General features: G+C 38.1%; 1 protein-coding gene across 2 annotated transcripts in view; it reads right to left on the bottom strand.

The window, feature by feature from the left end:
• Positions 1-26080, bottom strand: part of KCNH7 (potassium voltage-gated channel subfamily H member 7) — a 2626261-nt gene that overhangs the window by 1377910 nt on the left and 1222271 nt on the right. For both annotated transcript variants that reach the window (XM_044074771.1, XM_044074772.1), the window contains exon 3: positions 14209-14364. In XM_044074771.1, the coding sequence (XP_043930706.1) occupies positions 14209-14364 (156 nt within the window). The remainder of the gene's footprint in view (positions 1-14208; positions 14365-26080) is intronic.

The raw sequence follows: 26080 nt of genomic DNA, 5'->3' as shown, positions 1-26080 counted from the left end.
TTCTAAGGCATATTAATAATTCTAATCAGGCTGACACCTCTAGTTTTATCACTTTGGATGTTGTGGACCTTTTTACATGTATTCCTCACGAGATAGGTTTAGTTTGGTTTAAAGAGTTTTTGGGAAGCAAGAATAATATTTCTTTTAAGGTATTTCGTATATGCCTTGTTTTAATGGAATTGATTTTAAACAATAATTTTATATTCTTCCAAGGGGAATGTTTTAGACAATCTAAAGGCATAGCTATGGGTACCCATTGTGCACCTACATATGCCAACATCATTTTATTGTATTGGGAAGAAAAATGTGTTCACAATTCTAATTTTAAACACTACTGGAACTAGTATGGGCACTTTCTGGATGATGTTTGTCTTTTTTGGAACAATACCCTGGAAAAATTCATGGCATTTTTTTATTATATTTCAAATGCAACTATTTTTTTAAAATTCACCTATAAAGCAGATGAAGTTGAATTGTGTTTTTTAGATGTAAATATACAGAGAATGGGGGAAGGTTTTAAATCCAAAATTTTTAGAAAAGATACGTTTTCTAATGCTTACTTGCATTATACAAGCTCTCACCAACATTTTCAAAAAAGAGCAATAGTTAAAGGTCAGTTGGTGAGAGCCAGTAAGATGACATCAGATGATCAGGATTTTAATATTGAATGTGAATCTATTAAGAGTATGTTTGGAGCAAGGGGGTACACAACAGATCTCCTAATGTCAGTTATTGTAGAGGTTAAGGAAGGAAGAACAGGACGATTTGCTCCAATTTTGGGTGTACCCCTACCTACATTGGAAGTACAAAATATTGAGGCAAACACTGCTATTACCACAACATTAGAAAAAGGTTTTCATCCTGCCATGTTTACCACTTTTGACGGGGAGAGTAATCTGGTGAGAAGTATTCTTAGTAAAGAATGGAACAAATTTGCTAGTTTGTCTGATTTAAATCATATCTTTGAAAATCCATTTAAATGTGTATATAGGAAGGGATGTAACATCAAGAATATATTGGAAGGGACAAACTTCCTTAACCCCACTAATAACAATAACAAAAAAGGGACACAAAAATGCGAGCGTTGCCCATATTGCATTAACATCAAGGAAGGTGATTCTATTCTTTTGAAAAAGAGGAACAAGTATATTACTACTCAAGGTTTTGCCAACTGTAATTCCACAGGAGTGATTTATATTGCTACATGTGAGGCAGAGAATTTATGAGCATTTATATGAGATAAGGAAAATAAAAGATAATAATGCTCTGTTTAAACATCAAAACAATTGTGGCAATGCTAAATTTCATTTTTTTGTCATAGAAGTAGTCCCACGAGACCCCAGGGGAGGGCCTTGGGAGACTCAGTTGGAATATAGGGAGCTATATCGGCAAATTATTCTTGATGCAAGTTCTCCCCCTGGTTTAAATGAAATGTTATCCTTGAAACCTGTGCAGAAATTGAGATCAGCTAAATTATAGTATGTTATTATTATAATATTTATATTTTTAAATAATTGTATATATTATATATGCAAGCATTTTACGGTTTATTTTAATAATAATATAGGGGTTGGGAGGATGGCCTAATGGTTAAGGTTTTTGCCTTATAAACACAAGGTGCAGGGTTTGAGTCTCACAAGGGATAATTGGCTAGGCTTAAAATGGCTCACAAGAGCAGTTAGCCTACTTCTAATCTATGAACCATGTATTTATATTTTAACAAGATGAGCATGCATTTAATTTAATTTCCACAAGATGGAGCTATTTCATTGTATTTTGGATTCAATTTAGCTTGTGCTTTTGAAAAAACATTTTTAGAAGCATTTCAAATTTGTGCTGGTAATACTTATATTTAACAAAGCAATTTTAACTAAGGTTTATGTTTGAAACATTTTATATAACAAAATATATATACCTATCTATTTATTACATCTATTTATTATATAAACGTTTGGTTTTAACTTTTAGATTCATTCACCTTTAAGGTTCATGTGTTTTAATGCATTTTGCATCGGTAATTGAATTTGTTCACTCATTGGTTCATTTGAATTAGATTAGTTTATTTATTCATCAAAGGAAGAGAGGTTAGGTATCTGATGAAGTTATTGTGTCGAAAACGTACGTGGATTAACTTTACAGCGTTATTGTGCTGTTGCTTGTGCTTTGCAATTTCGTATGCTGTGCTGTGCTGCTGTGATTTAGCTTGCTGTGGATTATTTTTGTGCTTTTTCATTAAAACAGTTGTCTGTTTTGCTGAGCTCCATGTGTGCCTTACTTCAAATATGCATAACAACTCATGTAGTTGCTTTAACTTGAATTGTAGTTTTTGTAACCGATCTTGACTATACATAATACTTAAGTGGTTACCAAGTTAACTGGTGTTTTATACATGACATCAAACTGACAAAGTTGCTCAAGAGAAACAATAGAAGCCTGAACTTGAAATGTCACAGAATGTAACAATCACATTCTGAACAAATAGTGTTAAATTGACAATAATCACTCAGTTTAACCTTTGTGGATTATACAAATCGAATGTTGCCAGTTATATGCCATAAAATGGCAATTTATGAATATGGAAAGGGAACTTGTAATCATTAATCACAATAAGTTAATTTGTTGTTTTTAGCCTATAATTTCACTCATTTTATAATAAGAAATGACAGATATGAAAATCTTTATATGTAGGAAATGGGGGGAAGAGGGATGCACTGATAATTAAAATGCACTAACTTTCATCAATGTTCACATAAAACAAATTTGATACTTTAAGTAAGTTAGCAACAAACAAAGTGATTACTAAAATGCTGGCAAACAATGAAATATAACTTCTGATATATCCAGTAACATGCATTGTATACATTAGGTATAAATATTATTACCCTCTATTTATATGAATTAATGTGTTTTGAAAGACTTCAACAATAAGAGTGAATATGTTACATAACTATGTACTATAATCTTTTACTAAGGTTTTATATATGATACATCTTACTTTACTATGATTGAATTGCTTGCATCTATCTTTCATGTAATCATTGCTTATACAATAAGTAGACATTTATATTGAATTAGAATTCTGTCTACTCTACAATAGTACTATATATGTTCAAAATAATATAATATTGCTTATTCCTATTACAATTATTCTCCACATGATAATTCAATTTATGGAGCTCAGATGTTCTGGATTGTCAAGGTATGAGTGATAATCTGATGGACTTAGGTTTATCCATCATATTAGGAATGATTTTCATTCCATGACTACTGTGGATCTTAGTTTTGTTAACATTTATTAGTTTACATTTATTTCACAAAAACATTTTTAGTATGCCTGACCAAAACATTACTTTATTGGTAAACACTCAAAGTATAAAACTGATAATTTCCTTTAAAAGCTCAAACATATGGAAAATGTTTAATAGTTACAATAAAACAAAAAATACATAGTTTAAATGACCTAAGATGGATTTAACTTTATTATCTTTAAATACCATAGGCTTAAACAATCCTAGCAAGAGATCAAATCTACTGAAATATTTAAAACTGAACAAAACACAAATTGTCTTCCTTCAAAAAACTCATTTCAAAACCAGTGACAAATTACAAATGGAATCCTAAGGAAAATATATGATATTGGCACAATCCATTTATAAGAGAAAGACAAAAAGGGTAACAATTTTATGGAAAACAAATGTGATCAACCCAGAAATCATTTATAAGTATGAAGATAAAGAAGGCCTTATGGCATTAGTAATAGTTAAATATAACAGAATATGGACCCTAGCCAATTTATACTGGCATCCAGGCATTGGAACAGGAACTGTTAAAAAACACTTGGATTTCATTTGCAATAATTATAAAAGCAACTTAATATTAGGAGGAGATTTTAACTGTATATTTGATATTTCTGAAACTACAAATAAAAGACCGCTGCATACATCTGCTGTATCAAAAGCTTTAAACAAGTAGTAGAATCATTTCATCTTGTAGATACTTTCAAATTTAAAGAAGATAAATCTTTGTTGTTTTCTCATCAAGATCACAGATTTGGTACCCAAACTAGAATAGATAAAGTATTTTCTGCCCATTACTTACACTCTAAAATCATTAATTTTTCAATCACTCTCTGCCCCTTTTCAGACCACAATTTATTGATACTAAAACTTAAAAATGGGTACAAACCATTAATCTTTAACTCCAGAATTCCAGAATAAATAACTAAAGTTAAAGAGTTCAAACCCTGGTTATTATCTGAATTACAGTTCTTCTTAGATATTAATTACACCACAGAGATAAATAAAATAATGATATGGGACTCATTAAACGCTTACATATATGGTAAAATCCTAACTTGGTATAAAAAGAATCAGAGAATGGGATTCTGAATTATTAGATCTACAATCCAAACTTTTGTCAGTAAAAACTGAAAAAATCAAAATCATTTGGAGATGAAAAAGAAGGTAGAAGTATTAAACAATAAATACAATGTAATTCTAACACATAAAACTAGTTTAGATTTAGAAAAACTAAAAATTAATACCTTGGCCACTTCACCCAAATATCTACATAATTTATCCACAAGAATCAAAATACAATCAAAGGCTAATAACATTAAAAGTATCTTCCATGAAAAGTAAGGGGAAAAAATATCAGATATAGGTGACATTCTTGATGCCTACAGAAATCACTATACGGAACATTTCCAAAAAGAAAATATACATATCGATCAATTAAATCTGGATGAAAAATGTTCTAGTATAAAAAAATACCAGAAAACAAGCACCCATATCCTACAAGGAAATTACAAATACAATAAAAGAGGGTAAACATAATAAAGCTCCAGGTATAGATGGCAAAAGTATGGAAATATATAAACTTTTTCCTTTAAAGATACTATCCCTCTTCCATAAAACTCTATTAGAAATTCAGTCACAAGCTTTAATACCACCCTCTTGGAGATATTCCTTAATGACACCAATCCTAAAGAAAAACAAATCCCCAAACCTCTGTACCTCATATAGACCTATATCATTATTAAATAATGACTATAAGATATTCATGACAATATTAACTAACAGAATGAAATACCACTATCCAAAACAATAAATGATGATTAAACTGGATTTATATATCAAAGACACACACATGACAATATTAAAAGGATAATTTCTCTTATAGATTATGTTAATAAAGAAAATAAAGAAACACTTATAATTGGCTTAAATATAGAGAAACCCTTTGATTCCCTAAATTGGGACTATTTATTCAAAATCCTAATGCATTTTGAATTTCCTGCATTCCTTGTTCATCTCCTAAAGAATATATATATATATATATATATATATATATATATATATATATATATAATTTAGTGTATGTCAAGTTAGGTTCTTTTACCACTGAATCCATACATATAACAAAATGCACTAAACAAGGATGTCCCATGTCACCGATTCTATTTGCTCTGTCTATTGAAATATTGGCAGATTCAATTCGTAACAATATAAAAATCAAAGGAATAGATGTTTATGAACAATACAATTCTAAAATAATGCTATTTGATGATGAGATATTACTAACATTATCTAATCCAAAAGAGATATTAGAAGAATTAGATATATTGACAAATTTCACACGACTTCAGGACTCCATTTCAATAAATCAAAATCAACATTTTTATTTTTAAATAAAAAAAAAAGAACTGCAGACTAAGGGGGATCACATCACAGGGAAACAAGAATCTACCTTAAAATATCTAGGAACTGCGTTATGCAAGGATAATAATGAATTAGTCTCAAAAAACTACAATAATATCATCAATACAATTAAAATCTCTGTGGAAAAATGGAACTAAATAATATTAACATTTGAAGATAGACTACAGTTAATAAAAATGGTTTTACTGCCCAAGATCCTATATATAGCCTTGGCAATGCAACCATTACTAGAAAGGAATATACTTAAAGAAATAAAATTCACGCCTAATAACATTTTTATGGTTTCCCAAAATAAACAGAATAGCTTTAGTACATCATATCAGACCATGGAAACAGGGAGGATTAAACTTTGCTGATTTAGAAACATATATAAAAGCATCGATATCTAAAACAATCTCAAACTGGATAAGTCCAAATTACTCTGCAAACTGGAAAGAATTGCTAACTGTAATAACAATAAATTTTATTTTCAAAATAAATTTCAAATAACAGATAAAAACAATTTGCCATGGCATATATTAAGTATTTGTATGCAATATAACATAACTAAACCCACTAAAACTCATATGATTAATTATTACATTGACTCATTTAGGAAAATTATTAATGCAAATATAGATTTAAAAATCTCGTTTGATCTTTTAACACCATTTATAGTCACAAATAACTTTCCACATGGTTACTGACTTGAAACTGTAGTTTTATTGGCCATTTTGGGTCAATTCCAAAACTCCTTCATCTTCCTCTCTTAAAACCCTCTTTTGCGCAGTTTTGTGCGTTTTTGAGCATAGCGCAACAACGGGCAGCGCCGCCTAACTGGGTTTAAACTATTCCTGGCTCCACAAAGTCTGCTCTTCACTTTTTCCCTTAGAACTGCTCTATCTCTCAACTTAAACACCATATTCTCATTCTAAGGCCCTTCACTGGTCCAATTAAGTAATCCTACAAGTTAGCACTATTAAACCATAAGCACTACTTACTCTTATACTCTCTACGATTACCCTGTCCTCTATTGGTCAGTCTTAAATTCAGTTTCCCTGTTACTCTAGCATGTCCAAAGGTCAGTCAATGGTTTCCTCTCCAGTCCAGCTGGTGAATCTGGGAATTTTGAGGCAATGTTACAACTGTCTCATGTACACGGACAACCCTCTCCTCCTCCAAACAGGTTCAAATATATGTGAGAGATGCAACTATTTAGCCAAACTGGAGGCTGAGCTCTCTCTTCTCAAAACTGGTGTAACCAGTCAAGAGGAGAAGGTAACCTCACACAACACAATTCCAGTATCACATAGTCCCACCACATCAGCTAACCAAACACATAAATACACAAAAACATACTCGGAGGCTCTAAATAAAAATCTACCTAAGAAACAGAGACCTCCAAAGCAGACATCCAAGCAAACGCTACCTCAAAACAAAACACACACAACACATAACCCACAAAGTCAGTGTGCCAAGCAGCCACAGCCCTTAAGGCTGAATAACACACCTGATACTCTTGTTATAGGTGACTCTATTGTCAGACACACTGACGTCCCGCTCACCAGGCTGAATAAAGAGAAGGTCACGGTGAGCTGCCTGTCAGGTGCTGGGATCCGACACATAACGCAAGCACTCAGGTCACTCCAAAGCAAATACAAATATGACTCAGTCATTGTACATGCTGGTGTGAATGACCTGAGACGTACCTACCTGGACTACATGAAAAGAGACATAGAGGAGCTCTCTGATCATGTAGCCCAGGCTGGTATGACCCTGACCTTGAGCAGCATCTTACCCTCACCTAGAATGATGCCACAGTACAAAGACAAAATGATCGATTTTAACAATTGGCTAAAATTTTGGTTTCATTCAAAGGGGATCCAGTGTCTGTCAGCCTGGGATGACATGCTCGACAAGCCACATTGCTTTGCTAGGGACGGCTTGCACCTGTCACCACTGGGCTTTCGGATATTGGCAAAGGCTCTTGCCACCCCCATAGTGCCTTTTTTAGGCAAGGCTCAAAGGTCAAACCCACCCCCATAGACAGCACAAGGAACAAGAAACTAAGGGTAATGCTGCTAAACGCCAGAAGTCTTAACCTCAAGATGCACACACTCGAAGCTCTCCTCAGTATGGAGAACATCGATATCTGTGCAGTGACAGAAACCTGGTTCAAGGCTCCAGAGAGCACCCCAGCACTACCAGGCTATACCTCGTATCATGCTTTTCGCCCCAAAACCCGAACCGAACCACAAAAGGAGGGGAGTTTCCATATTTATCAAGGATATCCACACCTCCAGGTTAGTGGCATTGCACGGCATCGGAGACCATCCATGTGCAACTAACAGTGGGCAAGACTGCTTTTCAGTTTATAGCATCCTACAGACCACCCTCTCAAAGTCAGGAATCCCATTCGGCTTTCCTGAAAACATTGGAGAACATGAAGATCTCTCGAACACCATTATATTGGGTGACTTCAACTACCCAAACATTGACTGGGAGCACTACTCAAGCCCCAGCACCTTAGCCCAAAGATTCCTGGAAATTATAAACTCAAATGCTATGGAACAACTAGTCACCACTCCCACAAGAGGGGACAACATACTAGACCTGATCATTACCAACATGGGGACTCTATGCTCCACACCAGAGGTATATCCCTCATTGGTAAGATCAGACCATAAATTAATTTCACTGGATGTCCACATCCCGACCCCCCCCCCCCCCAGCCCAGAAAACCACAGTGAAAAACTTCTCAAAAGCGAACTTCTCACTTCTCAAAACCAAAGTGGAATCCTTCAAGGCCCCAGGGCCAGTGGAAACTACAGCCCAAACTGCAGAATCCTATATAAATGCATTCTACGGACATCTCCAGAAATGCATGGATCATACTATCCCAAACAAAACCAAGACCCAATCATCCAAAGGCAGGCGTCCAGTCTGGTGGACCCCTGCCATAAATAAACTGTACAACAGAAGGAGGAAGCTACTACATGACAGAGCAAAATCCCTAATAGGGAAGGCATCTCTGATCAGTACTAGCAAAAAATTACTATCCCTCATAAAATCCCCCAAGGCCAGCTTCGAGAGAAAAATTGCACAGGACACCAAAGACAATCATAAGGCTTTTTTCAGTTATGTTAGAAACCTGGGATGCAACTCCCAGACTTGTTCTGAGTTGATTCTAAACGACAAAAAATACACTGAACCCACAGACATCGCCAATATCCTGGCAGACAGGTTCAGGTTCAGTGCAAACTTCTCCCCCCCCTCCCCCCCAAAAGAGCAAGTATCTATCCCGGCAGAGGGCTGCCTCCCAAACATCTCAGATGCTCAGGTGAAGGCTGCCCTCTCCAAAGCAGAAAACACTGCTTCATGGGACCAGATGGCATCCCAGGTTGCGTCCTACATGAACTACAAGAGGAACTAATCCCTCAAATAAAACAGCTATACAATCTCAGCCTCACTACAGGATATGTGCCCACAGAATGGCGTACAGCAACAGTGGTCCCACTCCACAAAGGTGGAGCCTCTACGGACCCTGGAAACTATTACCCCATAAGCCTGACTAGCTTAGTCTGCAAGGCTATGGAGAGGATCATCATGGAGCTCATAAACAAAGACATTGGGGACCTACAGACACTAGATCCTACCCAGTTCGGCTTTGTCAAGGGCAGATCCTGCCTTTTGAACCTGGTTGACTTCTTTGAAACAGTCACCAAAGCCATAGATGAAGGGAAGGTAGTCCACACAGCCTATCTGGACCTTGCAAAGGCATTTGACACAATACCCCACTCGGGCATCATAGATAAGCTATCCAGCTTAAATATAAACCCCTATGTCACAAGATGGGTCGCAAACTGGCTCAAAGACAGAACCCACAGAGTGAGAGTTGCTGGAGCCATGTCAGACTCGAAACAGGTCACAAGTGGCATCCCACAGGGTTCTGTCCTGGGACCACTCTTGTTGGTATATACTTTTCCGAGGTACAGGCAAGCGTGGGAGGACTATGGCTCACCAAGTTCAGACGACTGCAAACTGGGTGCCATAATCAACTCTCCAGCTGACACAAACATCCTTCAAACAGGTCTCACAGAGACAGATAACTGGTGCCAGCGCCATGGTTTAAAGCTAAATGCCAAAAAGTGTATAGTCATACCCTTTGGCAAAAACAATGTGCCCACAAATTACCACATAGGCGGAAACCCATTAAGTTCAGAGAAAGTTATTAGGGACCTGGGGACCCAAGTTGATAGCAATCTCTCCTTTGAAAACCACATTGCCAAAGTGGTTAGAAAGACCTTCTACATAGCCCACCTCATCACGAAGGGTTTCACATCTAGATCAAGAGAGGTAATCATGCCCCTTTATTCATCCCTCATCAGGCCCATCATAGAATACAATGCCCCTTTTGGGATGTACCTTACCCAACACCTGCAGCAATTAGAAAGACCCCAAAAGTATCTCACCAAGAGGATCAAGGATCTCAAACAGATGCCATATGCTGCTCGGTTAAAAAAACTCAAGCTCTACTCAGTTGCATACCGCCTACTTCGAGGCGATCTATGCCTGACATACAAAGCTATGTCAAATCCAGAATTAATGGACATGCTCCACCTCAGTAAATCTAAATCCCTTAGAGCCACACTCGTGGGACTTGAACCTCAGCACAGAAATAAATAGAACTTGCTGGAGGGACAGGTTCATAACCCAGAGGCTCCCTTCGCTCTGGAATAGAATTCCAGTTCATGTGAGGCAGAGCACCTCACTGAATCTCTTCAAGAAGAATCTCGATAAGTGGATGGGGGATCGTAGGTTTGTCCCAGGGATTACTCCCATGTCACTATTAGACAGAGGCACAGTAAACTAAACCTTAAAAAGGGCACAGTATACTCAAATCAAGGGGTGGCGTAAGCCATACAGAATCGGGCTAGGCTTATAATTGCCCCAGGGCAGATAGCCTAGTATGAACCTATGAACCTATGAACCTATGAACATAAAATATATAGAGAAATTATTAATTCCTGGCAACCGAAAGAATTTGTTTGTTGGCTTCACTGTACCAAAGCTAAATGTTTTAGATATGCAAGTAATAAAAACACCATACAACATTCCCCTTTAACTGGCTAATTCCCCTGGCTAGCTTTACAGAGTATTCTGTCATATTCACAAGATTTAAGTAGAATAATTAAAAATTCTTCATTTAAAGAAATACCTAAATTTACAAAATGCATATATGAGATCATATATAATGACTTTGACATGGGAAACAGTATTTCAAAATTTTACAAAATATTGATAAACTATAAAACAACACACAAAACCTCATATTGGAAATATATAACAAAAGGACACTCGATACAGTTAACTGAAGATATTAAAGCAAATATCTTATTATTGATAAAATATGCATCCTTTATACAACACTGGAAAGTTTTTAATAGGAAATACTTGCACAGAGCATTCTTAACCCCAGACAGAATCAGTAAAATTAGTCCTTCCATAAAAGGAATATGTTGAAGGTGTGAGCAAGTACACAATGCAGATTGGAACCACATTTTCTTTGATTGAGTTAAAATTAAGCCATTTGGAATGGTATTAATAACTTACTACAAGCTTTATTTAATGAATCATTTTATTTAACTAAAGATCTTGTATTATTAAATGTGAACAAAGGTCCTCATTTATCCGCATGTATCTAATATGGGCTATACTTGCAATTTCAAGGAAGTGTATAACAAGAAAATGGAATACAAACACAATATCAACTTTGGAAGACTTCTACAGCCTACTGAAGACCACAGCATTACTGGAAATTAAAATTAAAGAACTAAGAATTTATCCAAAGCTATTTATCAACAACCCTTGGGGAAAAGTCTTATCATTGACAGACACTATACAATAATTGATCAGACACTCTGATAATGGATTGGACATACTTATAAAGTAACTGCATGCTTTAAGATCTGTTATAGTGTCAGGCTAATGTAAATAGTGTACAAAGTTATTTAAGATGTTATGTATAAATACTATGGAATTCATTCAAATGTATTTGAAAAATAAAAAAATTGAGAAAAATAAATTAAGGGTTTTAATGTGACTTTTACATCTCTTTAAGCTTATAAATGGTTTTATATTGACTTTTATGTACATCATAAGTCTGGTTATGTATGTTAAATTTCTTGAATACAGTGTAATACAGTATTCCATGTTAAATTACTTAAGATTAGCAGTCTTTCATTTGTGTCATTCAATGTCTTCCTAAAGTATTAACACTATAATGAATGCAGAATATATAATTTTATTTCATGCTTTTAATTCTGTGTTGGAGTTGGCAGTGAACACTATCAAATGCACCTTTTAATCTATTCCTTACATTTCTTATGTTTTATGTACAAAGATGATGTTGTACCTCCACAGAGAAGAGGATCTCATTTTGCAGATGAAGCATGTACTGTTTTAAAAAAAAACTTGATGTATGGGAAAATGCAGCCATACATACGGACAGGCTTACATGATATATAGACCAGCTCACTCATCTTTAGGTTGGGATGGGTATGTACCATCTGGATCTGCTACAGTAGCTATAAACCCAAGTTCAATGACTGTCAATGGTTATACAGTAAATAACTACATTTTCATCCTCTGTATGGTATAGTATGTGAAATGATAAGTGCTGACTGTCGTGTAGTACTACTGGTGCATACTGGTGCATACTGGTATATATTGGGAGGTAGTTTTATACTGTTAGTTGGTATACATGGGTCAGAGAGATGAGGATGAGATAAGATAAAAGTATGATACTGTACAACTAGAAGTGTTTATATAATGTTCTTGTCTTACTGCATGTAGACTGCAGCCACTACTTCATACAGATATGCTTCTGATGGTGTGGAAAATTTGCTGCTTTTATGGGAGGTGTAGTGGTGTAGTGATTGTGTTGTCACCTCACAGCAAGAGGTTCTCTGGTCTGATTCTCAGCTGGGGTGCCTTCTCTATGGAGTTTGCATGTCCTCCATGCATTCAAGTGGGTTTTCTTCAGCTGCTATAGTTTCCTCCCACATTCCAAAGGCATGTGTCTGGAACATTTCTCTCAGGCCTGTGCTAAAAATGGACTCTGTCCTAGTCAGACTTTTCTGGTAAACAAATCTAAAATAAATAATAAGGTATTTTCTTGCAGCTAATCATAAGATTATAGCAATGTGAAACCCAGATGTATACTCATTGCCAACATTCTATTTCAGTGGCTGACCAGATTGATTCCAGTTTGCAAACATGGGGACGGTAAAGGGAAATACTAACAAAAGAGCAGTGTAAGAAGATAACATCCTAGTATGAAAAGGCTATGCTATCTGTTGCATCCATACTGTATGTTGGTATGACACACAGTGCAGTAATCAACCTTTTTACACTATGTCTTATGCTTGCAGATGAAAATGAGGTAACAGCAACAACCCTGTCCACTTCATTATATGGTATCTGACAGCAGATATTCAATAGCCCATATTCCTCAGTATAGCAATATCAACATAATGAATGGACAGAAAAACTGTCTCTAAAGTTTCCTTCAGTGTTACAGTAAGCCTTCTGCAACATTATTTGCACAACAAAATCCAGAACATAAAGTTAGATGAATTTAATATAACAGCATATGCTATAAAAACACATTTGCAAAGACGACCCCACTTTATGTTCAGCAACTGATTAAATAAATAAATGTGAATAAAACGGAGATGTCACTAATAATTAAGAATAATAAAATATTTTCTTTGGAATTAAGTATGTACTGAGCAAAATTTAAAATAAAAAATACACAGAGACTATAATGTTTAGTAGCTATAAACATTTGCACACCTGTTGCTTGATAACATGATAACTTCTTTGTAGATTATGCATAGAATATTGGAGATTAAAATTTTGATCTTTTTATATGTTTTCTGAAACCTATAGGTCATATCTTCTGTATAAAACAGGGGGTGGGGCTTACTCATATGACATTATTTAAAACCTAAGTTAGAATATCCCCTTTCTGGCAGACCCCCCATAACCTCCAAAAAATCAGAACATGAAACCATAATGGAAAGTAATATGAATAAAAATTCTATATCAGAGATAAATACATTAGTTCAATACCATAAGACATGTTAAAAGTGGTCTCATCAATGTCCATAGAAGAATTATAATATTATTTCAGTGTAATACTTCTGGATCTTTGCTAGACAGCTTCCCAAGACCCTAAGAATTTACTGAGCTAGCATCCAAAACCAAAGATGTCCAAACTAGTCAGCCTTCAGTCCGACCCCCCTCTCATCTTTCCTAATTAGGTTTAGTAATTCTACTAGTTCACATCCCATGCCTGTTTGAACAAAATAGCCATTCAAAACAAATACTAACAATTGTCAACAATTTCCATTCCAACTCAGGGTTTTATTCTCATGTCCTCTAAATGCACTTGTCTCAGTCAAGAAAAGTGGTGATGCAAGCAAAGACACAAAAACTTGCTTACGATTTTCAGATTTACAAGGTGAGGTGTGATTTAGCCTTTCTGTGGAATCGGTACAGACTTCTGCTGACACATATTCGAAGTTTATTATGAACATCATTGCTACACCCTCTTCATTTTTGACTGGGATTATATGGGTGTTGCATATGAATGTGGAACCTAAAACAGACACAGACAAAAGAATCGTTAGATGTAAATAAACACTCTTGGGTATTTTATCATGATTTGCTGTATGTGCAAACCACTAACATTTCGGAATGTTCATAAACATGACTAAAATACAGACACATGCACACACATACAGACAGCAGTCACACGCACACGCGCGTGCGCACACACGCGCACACACACACACACACACACACATATATATATATATATACATGCGCGCGCACACACACAGCTTTGTCAATCTTTTTCTTCATGTTACAATGTCTGTGTTGATATTAATGGCAAACGTCAGACAATGCCAGACTCTTTTAGATATAATGTGCCTTAAATTATATAAAATTAAAATGCCATTCTGATTCATAAATACATACTGCCAGATGTGAAGATTGGAATAGGACTAACTAACTATTCTTTTTGTACATATGTGCACATTTTAAACATCTTTCTATAAAAAAAACAAGAAAAAAGAGGAAACAAAAAAAAAACACTCTTCATATTACTGATAGGAAAAGGACATGGGGAAAGAAAGGAGTTTTGTCTTCTTTTTTTGTCCTAAAATGCTGATAATGTAATGGCTGAATAGACACCTGTCATAACCATTCAGTGATTTCTGTACATCGAGGTATACTTCTATAAATTTTATGTTTTCTGAATGGTTCTGAGAAACAAACCACACTTCAGGTAAGCTTTGCCCTGACCCTGAAAGGCTAAACAAAAAGCAAATAAATGTATCCATGAACAGTGCCCTAAAAAAGTTATGAAAAAAACAAAATATTTACAGTAGACTCCCTCTTAACTGGTCTCAGTGGGACCAGAACCTTAGGCTGGATAAGCAAATGGCTGGTTAATCAGAAAAAGCATAGGAAATAACATTTATAGGTGGTAAATCAGGTAGAATAACATGATTTCTGTTAGTATGCATTTTCCTAATCAATATGAAGTCTAAAACTCAAATGTCTATCATTATGTAGCCCAGAGGAGGCAGAAGTGTTGTTCTTCTCTGTTGTCTTTTGCTAGGGCTACGTCAGAAATTTGATGATCGGTTAAAGAGTGGCCAGATTAGAGGGGTTCTACTGTATCCATTTTGCAAAGTGTCACTAAGTGCTGCTTTATATGCAGTATAATCTAACACAGCAATTATATATCTGTCCGTATACACACACACACATACACACACACACGCACGCACGCACACACACACACATAAACACACACATATATACATGTTATATATATATATATATATATATATATATATATATATATATATATATTAAGGTTTATGTATGCGTATAATACAGTATACATATAACAGCAGACAATATTCTACACCTACTGAATCACAGCTGGTACAAAATGCAAAAGACAGCAGTATCAGCAGTCAGTCTCTACAAATGTTTACACTTTCCTCTGAATTGTTACTCTGTATAATGACTTTTCAGTGGCATGAATATTCAGTGACTTTGCCATACTGAATTCCCATTCAATGAAATGACATTCAAAGAAATTGGTAGTATCTTGAGTAAGTCCCTAGGGTTAGGGACAGGGGCAGAGTCATAGTTAGCAGACATTAATAGCTGCTAAACCTAAGCCTGCCACTGTCCCAGCCTTTGCCCTGCCTGTCATCTTTGAAAAACACTTTACATAACACTACCACTAATCACATCTCTTAAGTGTACCTATTTTGGATGTATGTACCTATTTTCAAGTCTGATATACCCTTGCACATGATGCAATTGTTTTTGGAAGTATTTCCCTATGTTTGGGCTTGAGTATCCCTTTCATGTAATTTTCTAATTCTTCCTCCAGTTACACAAGATTGTTGAAGCTGTTCAGTTCACTACCAACATAGGGCACAGATAATCTAAAAAACAAGACCTGTATCATACGTCTCCCATTTTCAGAAGCAAAAATAAATTACTTGTAAGGTATATTTTTGCAAAATCATTCATTAAAGTATACCGATTTTACAATGCCTTTCAATTTTATTTTTACATTTTCATCTCATTTTTGTCACTCTTCGTTTTTCTAAATTTGTGTTTGTAGGAATATCCCACATTTCTACTGACATTGGAGAATTACATGCTATTCGGTATTCAATTTTTATGCTAATTAGGTGTCCAGATACCACATGGCACAGAGGGAGGAAGCACTAATCATGACCCAGATGACCCATGTTTTATTAATGGTATGAATACTGGAGGGGACTGCTGGGTAGGATGTGAATGACCAGCCTTTGTTGGGTCAGCCATCCTAGGTCAAGGGAAACAGTTCTGTCTTGCTACTTGGGTGACACCCAGTGACAAAACAAGGTATTATACCCATGGATGTGAGCCTGCTGTGTGTAAATACCCATAGATGTGAGCCTGCTGTGTGCAAGTATCCATGGATGCGTTCTTGCTGCGTGTGAGTTCCCATTGATAAGAGCCTGTTCTGTGTGACTATCCATGGATGTGAGCCTGCTGTGTGTGAGTAACCATGGATGTGACCCTGCTGGGTGTGAGTTCCTATGGATGTGAGCTTGTTCTTTGTGGGTACCTATGGATGTGAGCCATGTGTTTGAGTACCCATGGATGTGAGCCTGCCGCTTGCGAGTAACCATAAATGTGAGCCTGCTGTGTGCGAGTACCCATGAATGTGAGCCTGCTGTGTATGAGTTCCAATGGATGTGAGCCTGCTGTGTGTGAGTTCTAATGGATGTGAGCCTGCTCTGTGCGAGTACCCATGGATGTGGGCCTGAGGTGTTTGAGGACCCATGGATGTAAGCCTGCTGTGTGTGAGTTCCAATGGATATGAGCCTGCTGTGTGTGAGTTCCCATGGGCGTGAGCCTGATGTGTGTGAGTACCCATGGTGTGAGCCTGCTGTGTGTGAGTACCCATGGGTGTGAGGCTGCTGTGTGTGAGTTCCCATGGATGTGAGCCTGATGTGTGTGAGTACCTGTGGATGTGAGCATGATGTGTGTGAGTACCCGTGGATGTGAGCCTGATGTGTGTGAGTACCCGTGGATGTGAGCCTGCTGTGTGTGAGTTCCCATGGATGTGAGCCTGATGTGTGTGAGTACCCATGGATGTGAACCTGATGTGTGTGAGTACCCATGGATGTGAGCCTGATGTATGTGAGTACCTGTGGATGTAAGCCTGCTGTGTGTGAGTTCCCATGGATGTGAGCCTGCTGTGTGCGAGTATCCATGTATGTGATTCTGCTGTGTGTGAGTTTCCATGGTTGTGAGGCTGCTGTGTGTGAGAATCCATGGATATGAGCCTGGGGTGTGTGAGGTCCCATGGATGTGAGCCTGTTGTGTGTGAGTTCCAATGGATGTGAGCCTGCTGTGTGCGCTGTGAGCCTGATGTGTGTGAGTACGCATGGATGTGAGCCTGCTGTGTGTGATTTCCAATGGATGTGAGCCTGCTGTGTGTGAGAATCCATGGATGTGAGCCTGCTGTGTGTGAGTTCCCATGGATGTAAGCCTGCTGTGTGTGGGTTTCCATGGATGTGAGCCTGCTGTGTGTGAGAATCCATGGACGTGAACCTGCTGTGTGTGAGTTCCCATGGATGTGAACCTGCTCTGTGGGAGTATATATGGATATGAGCCTGCTGTCTATGAGTTCCTATGGATGTGAGCCTGCTGTGTGCGAGTACCCATGGATGTGAGCCTGCTGTGTGTGAGTATCCATGGATGTGAGCCTGCTGTTTGTGAGTTCCTATGAATGTGATCCTGCTGTGTGTGAGTATCCATGGATGTGATCTTGCTCCGTGCGAGTTCCCATGGATAAGAGCCTGCTCTGTGCAAGTACCCATGGATGTGAGCCTCCTCTGTGTGAGTACCCATGGATGTAAGCCTGCTGTGTGTGAGGTCTCATGGATGTGAGCCTGCTGCATGAGAGTTCCCATGGATAAGAGCCTGCTGTGTGTAAGTACCCATTGATGTAAGCCTGCTGCGTGTGAGTATCCATGGATGTGAGCCTGCTCTGTTTGAGTACCCATGGATTTGAGTCTGCTGTGTGTGAGTACCCATGGATGTGAGCCTGATGTCTGTGTGTTCCCATGGATGTGAGCCTGCTATGTGTGAGTATCCATGGATGTGAGCCTGATGTGTGTAAGTACCTGTGGATGTGAGCATAATGTGTGTGAGTACCTGTGAATGTGAGCCTGATGTGTGTGTGAGTAACCATGGATGTGAGCCTGATGTGTGTGAGTATCCATGGATGTGAGCCTGATGTGTATAAGTACCTGTAGATGTGCGCCTGCCTTGTGTGAATTCCCATGGATGTGAGCCTGCTGTATGCGAGTATCCATGGATGTGAGGCTGCTGTGTGTGAGTTCCAATGGATGTGAGCCTGTTGTGTGTGAGTTCCCATGGTTGTGAGCCTGATGTGTGTGAGTACCCGTGGGTGTGAGCCTGCTGTGTGTGAGTTCCAATGGATGTGAGCCTGATGTGTGTGAGTAACCATGGATGTGAGCCTGATGTGTGTGAGTACCCATGGATGTGAGCCTGATGTGTGTAAGTACCTGTGGATGTGAGCCTGCTGTGTGTGAGTTCCCATGGATGTGAGCCTGCTGTATGCAAGTATCCATGGATGTGAGGCTGCTGTGTGTGAGTTCCAATGGATGTGAGCCTGTTGTGTGTGAGTTCCCATGGATGTGAGCCTGATGTGTGTGAGTACCTGTGGATGTGAGCCTGCTGTGTGTGAGTACCCATGGATGTGAGCCTGCTGTGTGTGAGTACCTGTGGATGTGAGCATGATGTGTGTGAGTACCCGTGGATGTGAGCCTGCTGTGTGTGAGTTCCAGTGGATGTGAGCCTGCTGTGTGTGAGTTCCCATGGATGTGAGCCTGATGTGTGTGAGTACCCATGGATGTGAGCCTGATGTGTGTGAGTACCCATGGATGTGAGCCTGCTGTGTGTGAGTTCCCATGGATGTGAGCCTGATGTGTGTGAGTACCCATGGATGTGAGCCTGCTGTGTGTGAGTACCCATGGATGTGAGGCTGCTGTGTGTGAGTTCCAATGGATGTGAGCCTGTTGTGTGTGAGTTCCCATTGATGTGAGCCTACTTTGTGTGAGTACCTGTGGATGTGAACCTGCTGTTTTTGTGGACCCATGGATGTGAGCCTGGTGTGTGTGAGTACCCATGGATGTGAGCCTGCTGTGTGTGAGTTCCCATGGATATGAGCCTGATGTGTGTGAGTACCTGTGGATGTGAGCCTGCTGTGTGTGAGTACCCATGGATGTGAGTCTGCTCTGTGTGAGGACCCATGGATGTGAGCCTGCTGTGTGTGAGTACCCATGGATGTGAGCATGATGTGTGTTAGTTCCCATGGATGTGAGACTGCTGTGTGTGGGTTCCCATGGATGTGAGCCTGTTGTGTGTGAGTTCCCGTGGATGTGAACCTGCTTTGTGTGAGTACCCATGGATGTGAGCATGATGTGTGTTAGTTCCCATGGATGTGAGCCTGATGTGTACGAGTATCCATGGATGTGAGCCTGCTGTGTGTATGTTTCCATGGATGTGAGCCTGATGTATTTGAGTACCCATGGATGTGAGCATGATGTGTGTGAGTACCCATGGATGTGAGCCTGCTGTGTGTGGGTGCCCATGGATGTGAGCATGATGTGTGTTAGTGCCCATGGATGTGAGCCTGCTGTGTGTGAGTTCCCATGGATGTGAGCCTGCTGTGTGTGAGTTCCCATGGATGTGAACCTGCTTTGTTTGAGTACCCATGGATGTGAGCATGATGTGTGTTAGTTCCCATGGATGTGAGCCTGATGTGTACGAGTATCCATAGATGTGAGCCTGCTGTGTGTGAGTTCCCATGGATGTGAGCCTGATGTATTTGAGTACCCATGGATGTGAGCATGATGTGTGTGAGTATCCATGGATGTGAGACTGCTGTGTGTGACAATCCATGGAGGTGACCCTGCTGTGTGTGAGTTCCCATGGATGTGAGCCTGATGTGTACGATTATCCATCGATGTGAACCTGCTGTGTGTGAGTATCCATGGATGTCAGCCTGATGTACGAGTATCCATGGACGTGAGCCTGCTGTGTGAGAGTTCCCATGGATGTGGGCCTACTGTGTGTGAGTACCCATGGATGTGAGCATGATGTGTGTGAGTACCCATGGATGTGAGCATGATGTGTGTAAGTACCCATGGATGTGAGCATGCTCTGTGTGAGTACCCATAGATGTGAGCCTGATATGTGTGTGAGTTCCCCTGGATGTGAGCCTGATGTGTGTGAGTACTAATGGATGTGAGCCTGATGTGTGTGAGTTCCCATGGATGTGAGCCTGCTGTGTCTGAGTTCCCATGGATGTGAGCCTGATGTACGAGTATCCATGGATGTGAGCCTGCTGTGTTTGAGTTCCCATGGATGTGAGCCTGATGTGTGTGAGCTCCCATGGGTGTGAGCCTGCTGTGTGTCAGTACCCACAGATATGATCCTGCTGCATGCAAGTTGCAGAGTCGTGCACTGCAGATTTCTGAATAATCATGTGTGGCAGCATGCATGCTTCAATGTGAGTAGCGATGCATGGAACTTCAGAATAAGTGAGTGGGTTATTCCACCAGCTTAAGTAGGCAGGCACCTATGCTGATCCTGCATATGTCTTGCTCCTCTTTTATTTTCCCTAGAGGGAAATGGCAGTTCTGATTGTGCACCGAGGTGAGAACAATTAGGTTATAGGTCTAGGCCAGGAATCCTAGTTCCTTGTTCCTGAATGAATGATGAAGCCAATGGGTGCAGGTGGACAAGCCATCTAACAGGTCCATCAGACTGTGGAGGGGAGAAAGCTGGATTAATTTATGTATAGAAACATTAGCATGACAAAAAAGTCAAACATACCAAATGATGTCCTGCTCATAGTTAATATTAATTTTGAAATATATAATTACGTTTGCATTCTGCAGTTTTACTTTGGACTGAAAAACTGTTCCAACTTGTTTCATATTTAAAGCAGTTCATGGTGTACTTAATAATCCCCATAACCCATGCATCTCTCTCCAACAGCTTGCATTTTATACAGCAATCCACAAAAAGCTGCCTACCATTCCCAATGCCTCTCTTTTCTTGATATCCTAAGTGATGTTTTAATTGAGAAATTATTTTGATATTTTTTATTGAAACCTTATTTTACTATAAGATCCAGAATTTGTTTTCTGAGAAAAAAAACTTCTAACACCTAACATATTAATTAGTGGCAAAAGCTCTAACTTGTCTCCATTAAGAAAGCTTATTTCAGGCATTAATGTTATGAATATCTAAGCTAAAGGGCAAACTGCTAATATTTAAGTGTAATCCATACAAAATTAAATTAACTAATGTTCAAATGTTTATCACATGCAATTATTTTATAAACTCCAATAAAACAAGCTGATTAGTATCATCAAATCGCAATATGAGAACAGAGGCACATTTGTAATCCTGAAGGAAAACAGGAGATACTGAATGCTGTTCATAAAAAATAAAAGGTTTTATTTAAATTCTTGCATAACGCCAGTAATGCTAAGAAACAGATTCCATCCTATCATAACATTCTGCATATCATACAGTGCTGTATAAAGTTACTTTTCACTAGGTGTAAATTAAATGCGAAGTTTAATTTTAAAATATTTTTATAGACAAATTACATCTGTTACTCTGAAATTAGAGCAAAAAAACAGAAATAAGGAAAATCATAAAATGTTGGTTTTTGCATATTATTGTCTATAGCACTCTGTCTCTCTCTCTCTCTCTCTCTCTTAGCGTCAGAAAACCATTTATCTGCAACATAAGCATTATAGTTAAATGCATCATTTTATAACAATCATTCTAGTGAAACATCTACATAGTCCAAATCATGAGTGGAAATTTCTTTTGTTTTTTTCACAGATGAAAACAGAGTTCTAGATGTATGCTTAATACTTATATTTTTCTCTTAAATCATAAAAATGTAGAAAGCTCAACTGGGTAGATAAGTACAGTGTTTTTCAGAAAGCAGGTGTAAGATATAGCCGATCACTTATTACTTAACTGCAACTAAAACTCACCTTAAAATTATGAAAAAAAAAAAAGAAATCTGTAGAATTCAAAAATTTATATTGATAAATAGGAATGAAAGAAAAAAGGGTTTAGTTATGCTACTTTACAACAAGTCCATGCCTCCTTGTTTCATTTGAGCTTGTATCACAAAAGCCTGGCACCAAATACTTGTATTGATAATCTGGAATATACATTTACTGAAGCATATTAAAATACATGCAAATGCAACAGAAAAGCAACCACTTTTTCCCCTGGACAAGCTCTCATGTACCACCTCATGTTGGGGATGTAACCCCACAACTCCTTACTTTGTTCTTCTCATTTAAAGATCAATGCACCCCTCAGAAAGCCTGTTTCAAACTATCACTGGCAGGCTGCAATATCAGAAAACGACTCCAAAGACCATCTGTATATATGTGTCGTGCTCTCTCTCTCTCTCTCTCTCTATATATATATATATATATATATATATATATATATATATATATATATATATATAGCTTAAAAGAAGAATTATTCAAGATGATATTTCATATCCTGTGTTTAGTGCAGTAAAAGAAAATACTCCAGGTTAATTTTAGAAATAACAGTAGTATTTTCTGAGATCTTAAGCAAGACCATAAATTGAGTTGAGTGTCAGTACTGCAAAAAGGTCACACATTCCCCTTTAATGTAGCAAGCTGCCGGTTCTATTCCCACACCAGGTAGAGTGATTGGTGATAATTACGTGCAACATAACTATGACATTGCACTCCTGCGTATATTGTCCTGCAAATCAGACATTACACTGTGGTCCCATCTGCTTGAGTTCATACTATGGGTGGTATGGGTGGAGTATTTCTTCATGTTTAGATGCTTTATTGATTGTTTTTTTCTCTTGCCAGTAATTATTAAAAGTAATTCTTCTGATAGGTAGGAGTTGTTAGGACTTTGTCTTGGTACATGATAATCTTGCAAACCCTACAAACATATTCCATCCTCATACACATTTGTAAAACCCACACTCAATTAATATGCTCAGATTGAGACAGTTATATTCAGAGCACAGAGGAATGAGAGGGGACTACTTTACCACAAGCGGGTGTGAGAGGTGGAGCGAGAAAGACAGAGAGGGGGAGAGAGAGAGAGAGAAAAAGAGAGAGAGAAAGAGAGAGAAAGAGAGACAGAGATAGAGAGAGAGAGAGAGAAAGAGAGAGAGAGAGAGAGAGAGATAGAGATAGAGAGAGAGAGAGAGAGAGAGAGAGAGAGAGAGAGAGAGAGAGAGAGAGAGAGAGAGAGAGAGAGAGAGAGAGAGAGAGAGAGAGAGAGAGAGAGAGAGAAAGAGAGAGAGAGAGAGAGAGAGAGAGAGAGAGAGAGAGAGAGAGAGAGAGACAGAGAGAGAGAGAGAGAGAGAGAGAGAGAGAGAGAGACAGAGAGAGAGAGAGACAGAGAGAGAGAGAGAGAGAGAGAGAGAGAGAGAGAGAGAGAGAGAGAGAGAGAGAGAGAGAGAGAGAGAGAGAGAGAGAGATAGAGAGAGAGAGATAGAGAGAGAGAGAGAGAAAAGTAATGTTAATTACAAGACTTAAGAGCTGAGAACCCTGTTATATTAGAACTTGACTTAAGTGTAAGTAATTTTACCAAAAGTAGCTGCATGTTAGTTTTTAAACCAATACAGATTATTTACTGGGAAAACCATTTGTAGAATTAATGTATCTTACCTAACATAGTCAGAAAACATGTGTACAATTTGCTTGCAATACTCTGATCCACTGAAGAGTGTTGCATGTGCTACGTCCCTAATTCAGACACATTAATTGCATAATTTCATGCACACTGTGCTTGTCTCAGAATTTCTTCTCATTTCTATAAGATAATAACTAAAGCAGATTCTTCATCTGCGGCAGTATAAATATCAGGAAAATTATGCTTTTAGAGTTGACACATGAAGATCCTTCCTGTCTCATTTTCCTGCTTTCTGAAACTAATGATCAGGAGTAGAATTACATTGACTCTGTTATAGCCCTCCGGTTATTCTGCTTTACGGTATCAGTCATTTCAAGTACTGCATTCGAGAATGCAGATGGGGACTATGAAATACATTTTCAAAGTTCCTAAGATTACAAAAAAAGCGATAGATACTCGAATGATTAGTATCACAGAATCAGGGCAGTAACACCTACATGCAAGCTCACACTGCCCACTGAAACTCTGGGGAAGAAAGGTATAGCGCAGACAGCGGTCACAGTAGTACCACATTAGTACCAAAGAAGTACCACACTAGTACCACAGAAGTACCATAGTAGCACCACACTAGTACCACAGTAGTACCACACAAGTACCACACCACTACCATTGTAGTATCACACTAGTACCACAGTAGTACCATGGTAGTACCACCCTAATACCACACTAGTACCACAGTAGTACCACACTAGTACCACAGTAGTACCACACAATTACCATGCTAGTACCATGGTAATACCACCCTAGTACTACACTAGTACCACAGTAGTACCATGGTAGTACCATATAACTAGCAGTTGTTTTCACACTGATGTACAGTAGATGTTCAGACATAGAATGATAATATTATCTGTGTATAATCTGTCTACATTCATCTGAAACAAATAAATATTACAGCCTTATTATTTGTTAAATCCTCCAAGTAAGGTGTCAGCATGGTATACATATTAGCAGCATTAAACCATTCATATCCATCACAACAGCTCACTGGCACAATGTGAACAGAAGTAGAGATAAAGGAAAATTAGGCAATCTAAGATATGGAGAAGAGCTAATGATGTGGAATGGTAGCCTTCCGATACTGGTTCACAGACTCTACCACAATGAAAGCAAGTTTCACAAAAGGAAATATCTATAAATACTGACAGATGTCAAAAAAATAAAAATATAAAATAAAAACAGAAAGGAGATTGAGGTTTCCCTTACAAAAGCATCATGTCTGTATTGCACCTTTGGAGTTTTATAAATTACCTTTGAGCTGTCTACAACTATTAACTAATTTTACATTTATCCTACGATTTCCATCAGCCCAGTCACAGGTTTGTGGCTAAGGAAACTAGACATGACACAGTACTCACTTCAATAATGACTTGCAAAGAAAGCTAACATGCTAGTATAGAAATGATATACTAATGCACCACTTTGAAGGTAGTAAGTTATCTAACTTGTTTGGAAACAAATTGTGGTTTCATTATGAAGCCTACCATCATTATTTGAGAAATCCTGCCTTAGTATAGACAAAGCAAAAGCAGTATTTTACCTTTATATGCCCAACATCTATAGGAGCACATCATGATGTCAGAATCGTTTTGTGTAGTGCATGGATCATTCCCACTTGCATAGCATGAATAAACTTGGGTAATAATATACACTGTTTTAGTTCTCCCAGCACTGCACTGATGTCAAGGCTCATTAGGATGTAGGAAAAGGAAGAGCTACATTTAAAAGAAGTTAAGTATGTATAACAGCTGCATCATCCCATTGCTTCAAATGTCAAAATGAAGAAATTCAATGAGGCATGGGCAAACGGTGAAAGTAACTATGGCTCTCTTAAGGTAGTCAAATGCCTCGTCATCTAATTAGTGATGCACATGAATGGATGATTGAGATTCCTACTCTCCCTACCTACTATCTAGAGAAACCAGATCCAAGGGAAAGGGCTTGTCAGAATCAGCAGGGAA

The sequence above is a fragment of the Protopterus annectens genome, chromosome 6.part0, assembly GCF_019279795.1.
Source record: "Protopterus annectens isolate FY-2018-M chromosome 6.part0, PAN1.0, whole genome shotgun sequence".
In the NCBI taxonomy this organism is placed as follows: Eukaryota; Metazoa; Chordata; order Ceratodontiformes; family Protopteridae; genus Protopterus; species Protopterus annectens.
Note: the sequence above shows the minus strand (reverse complement) of the source record. Positions and strands in the feature narration are given on the sequence as shown.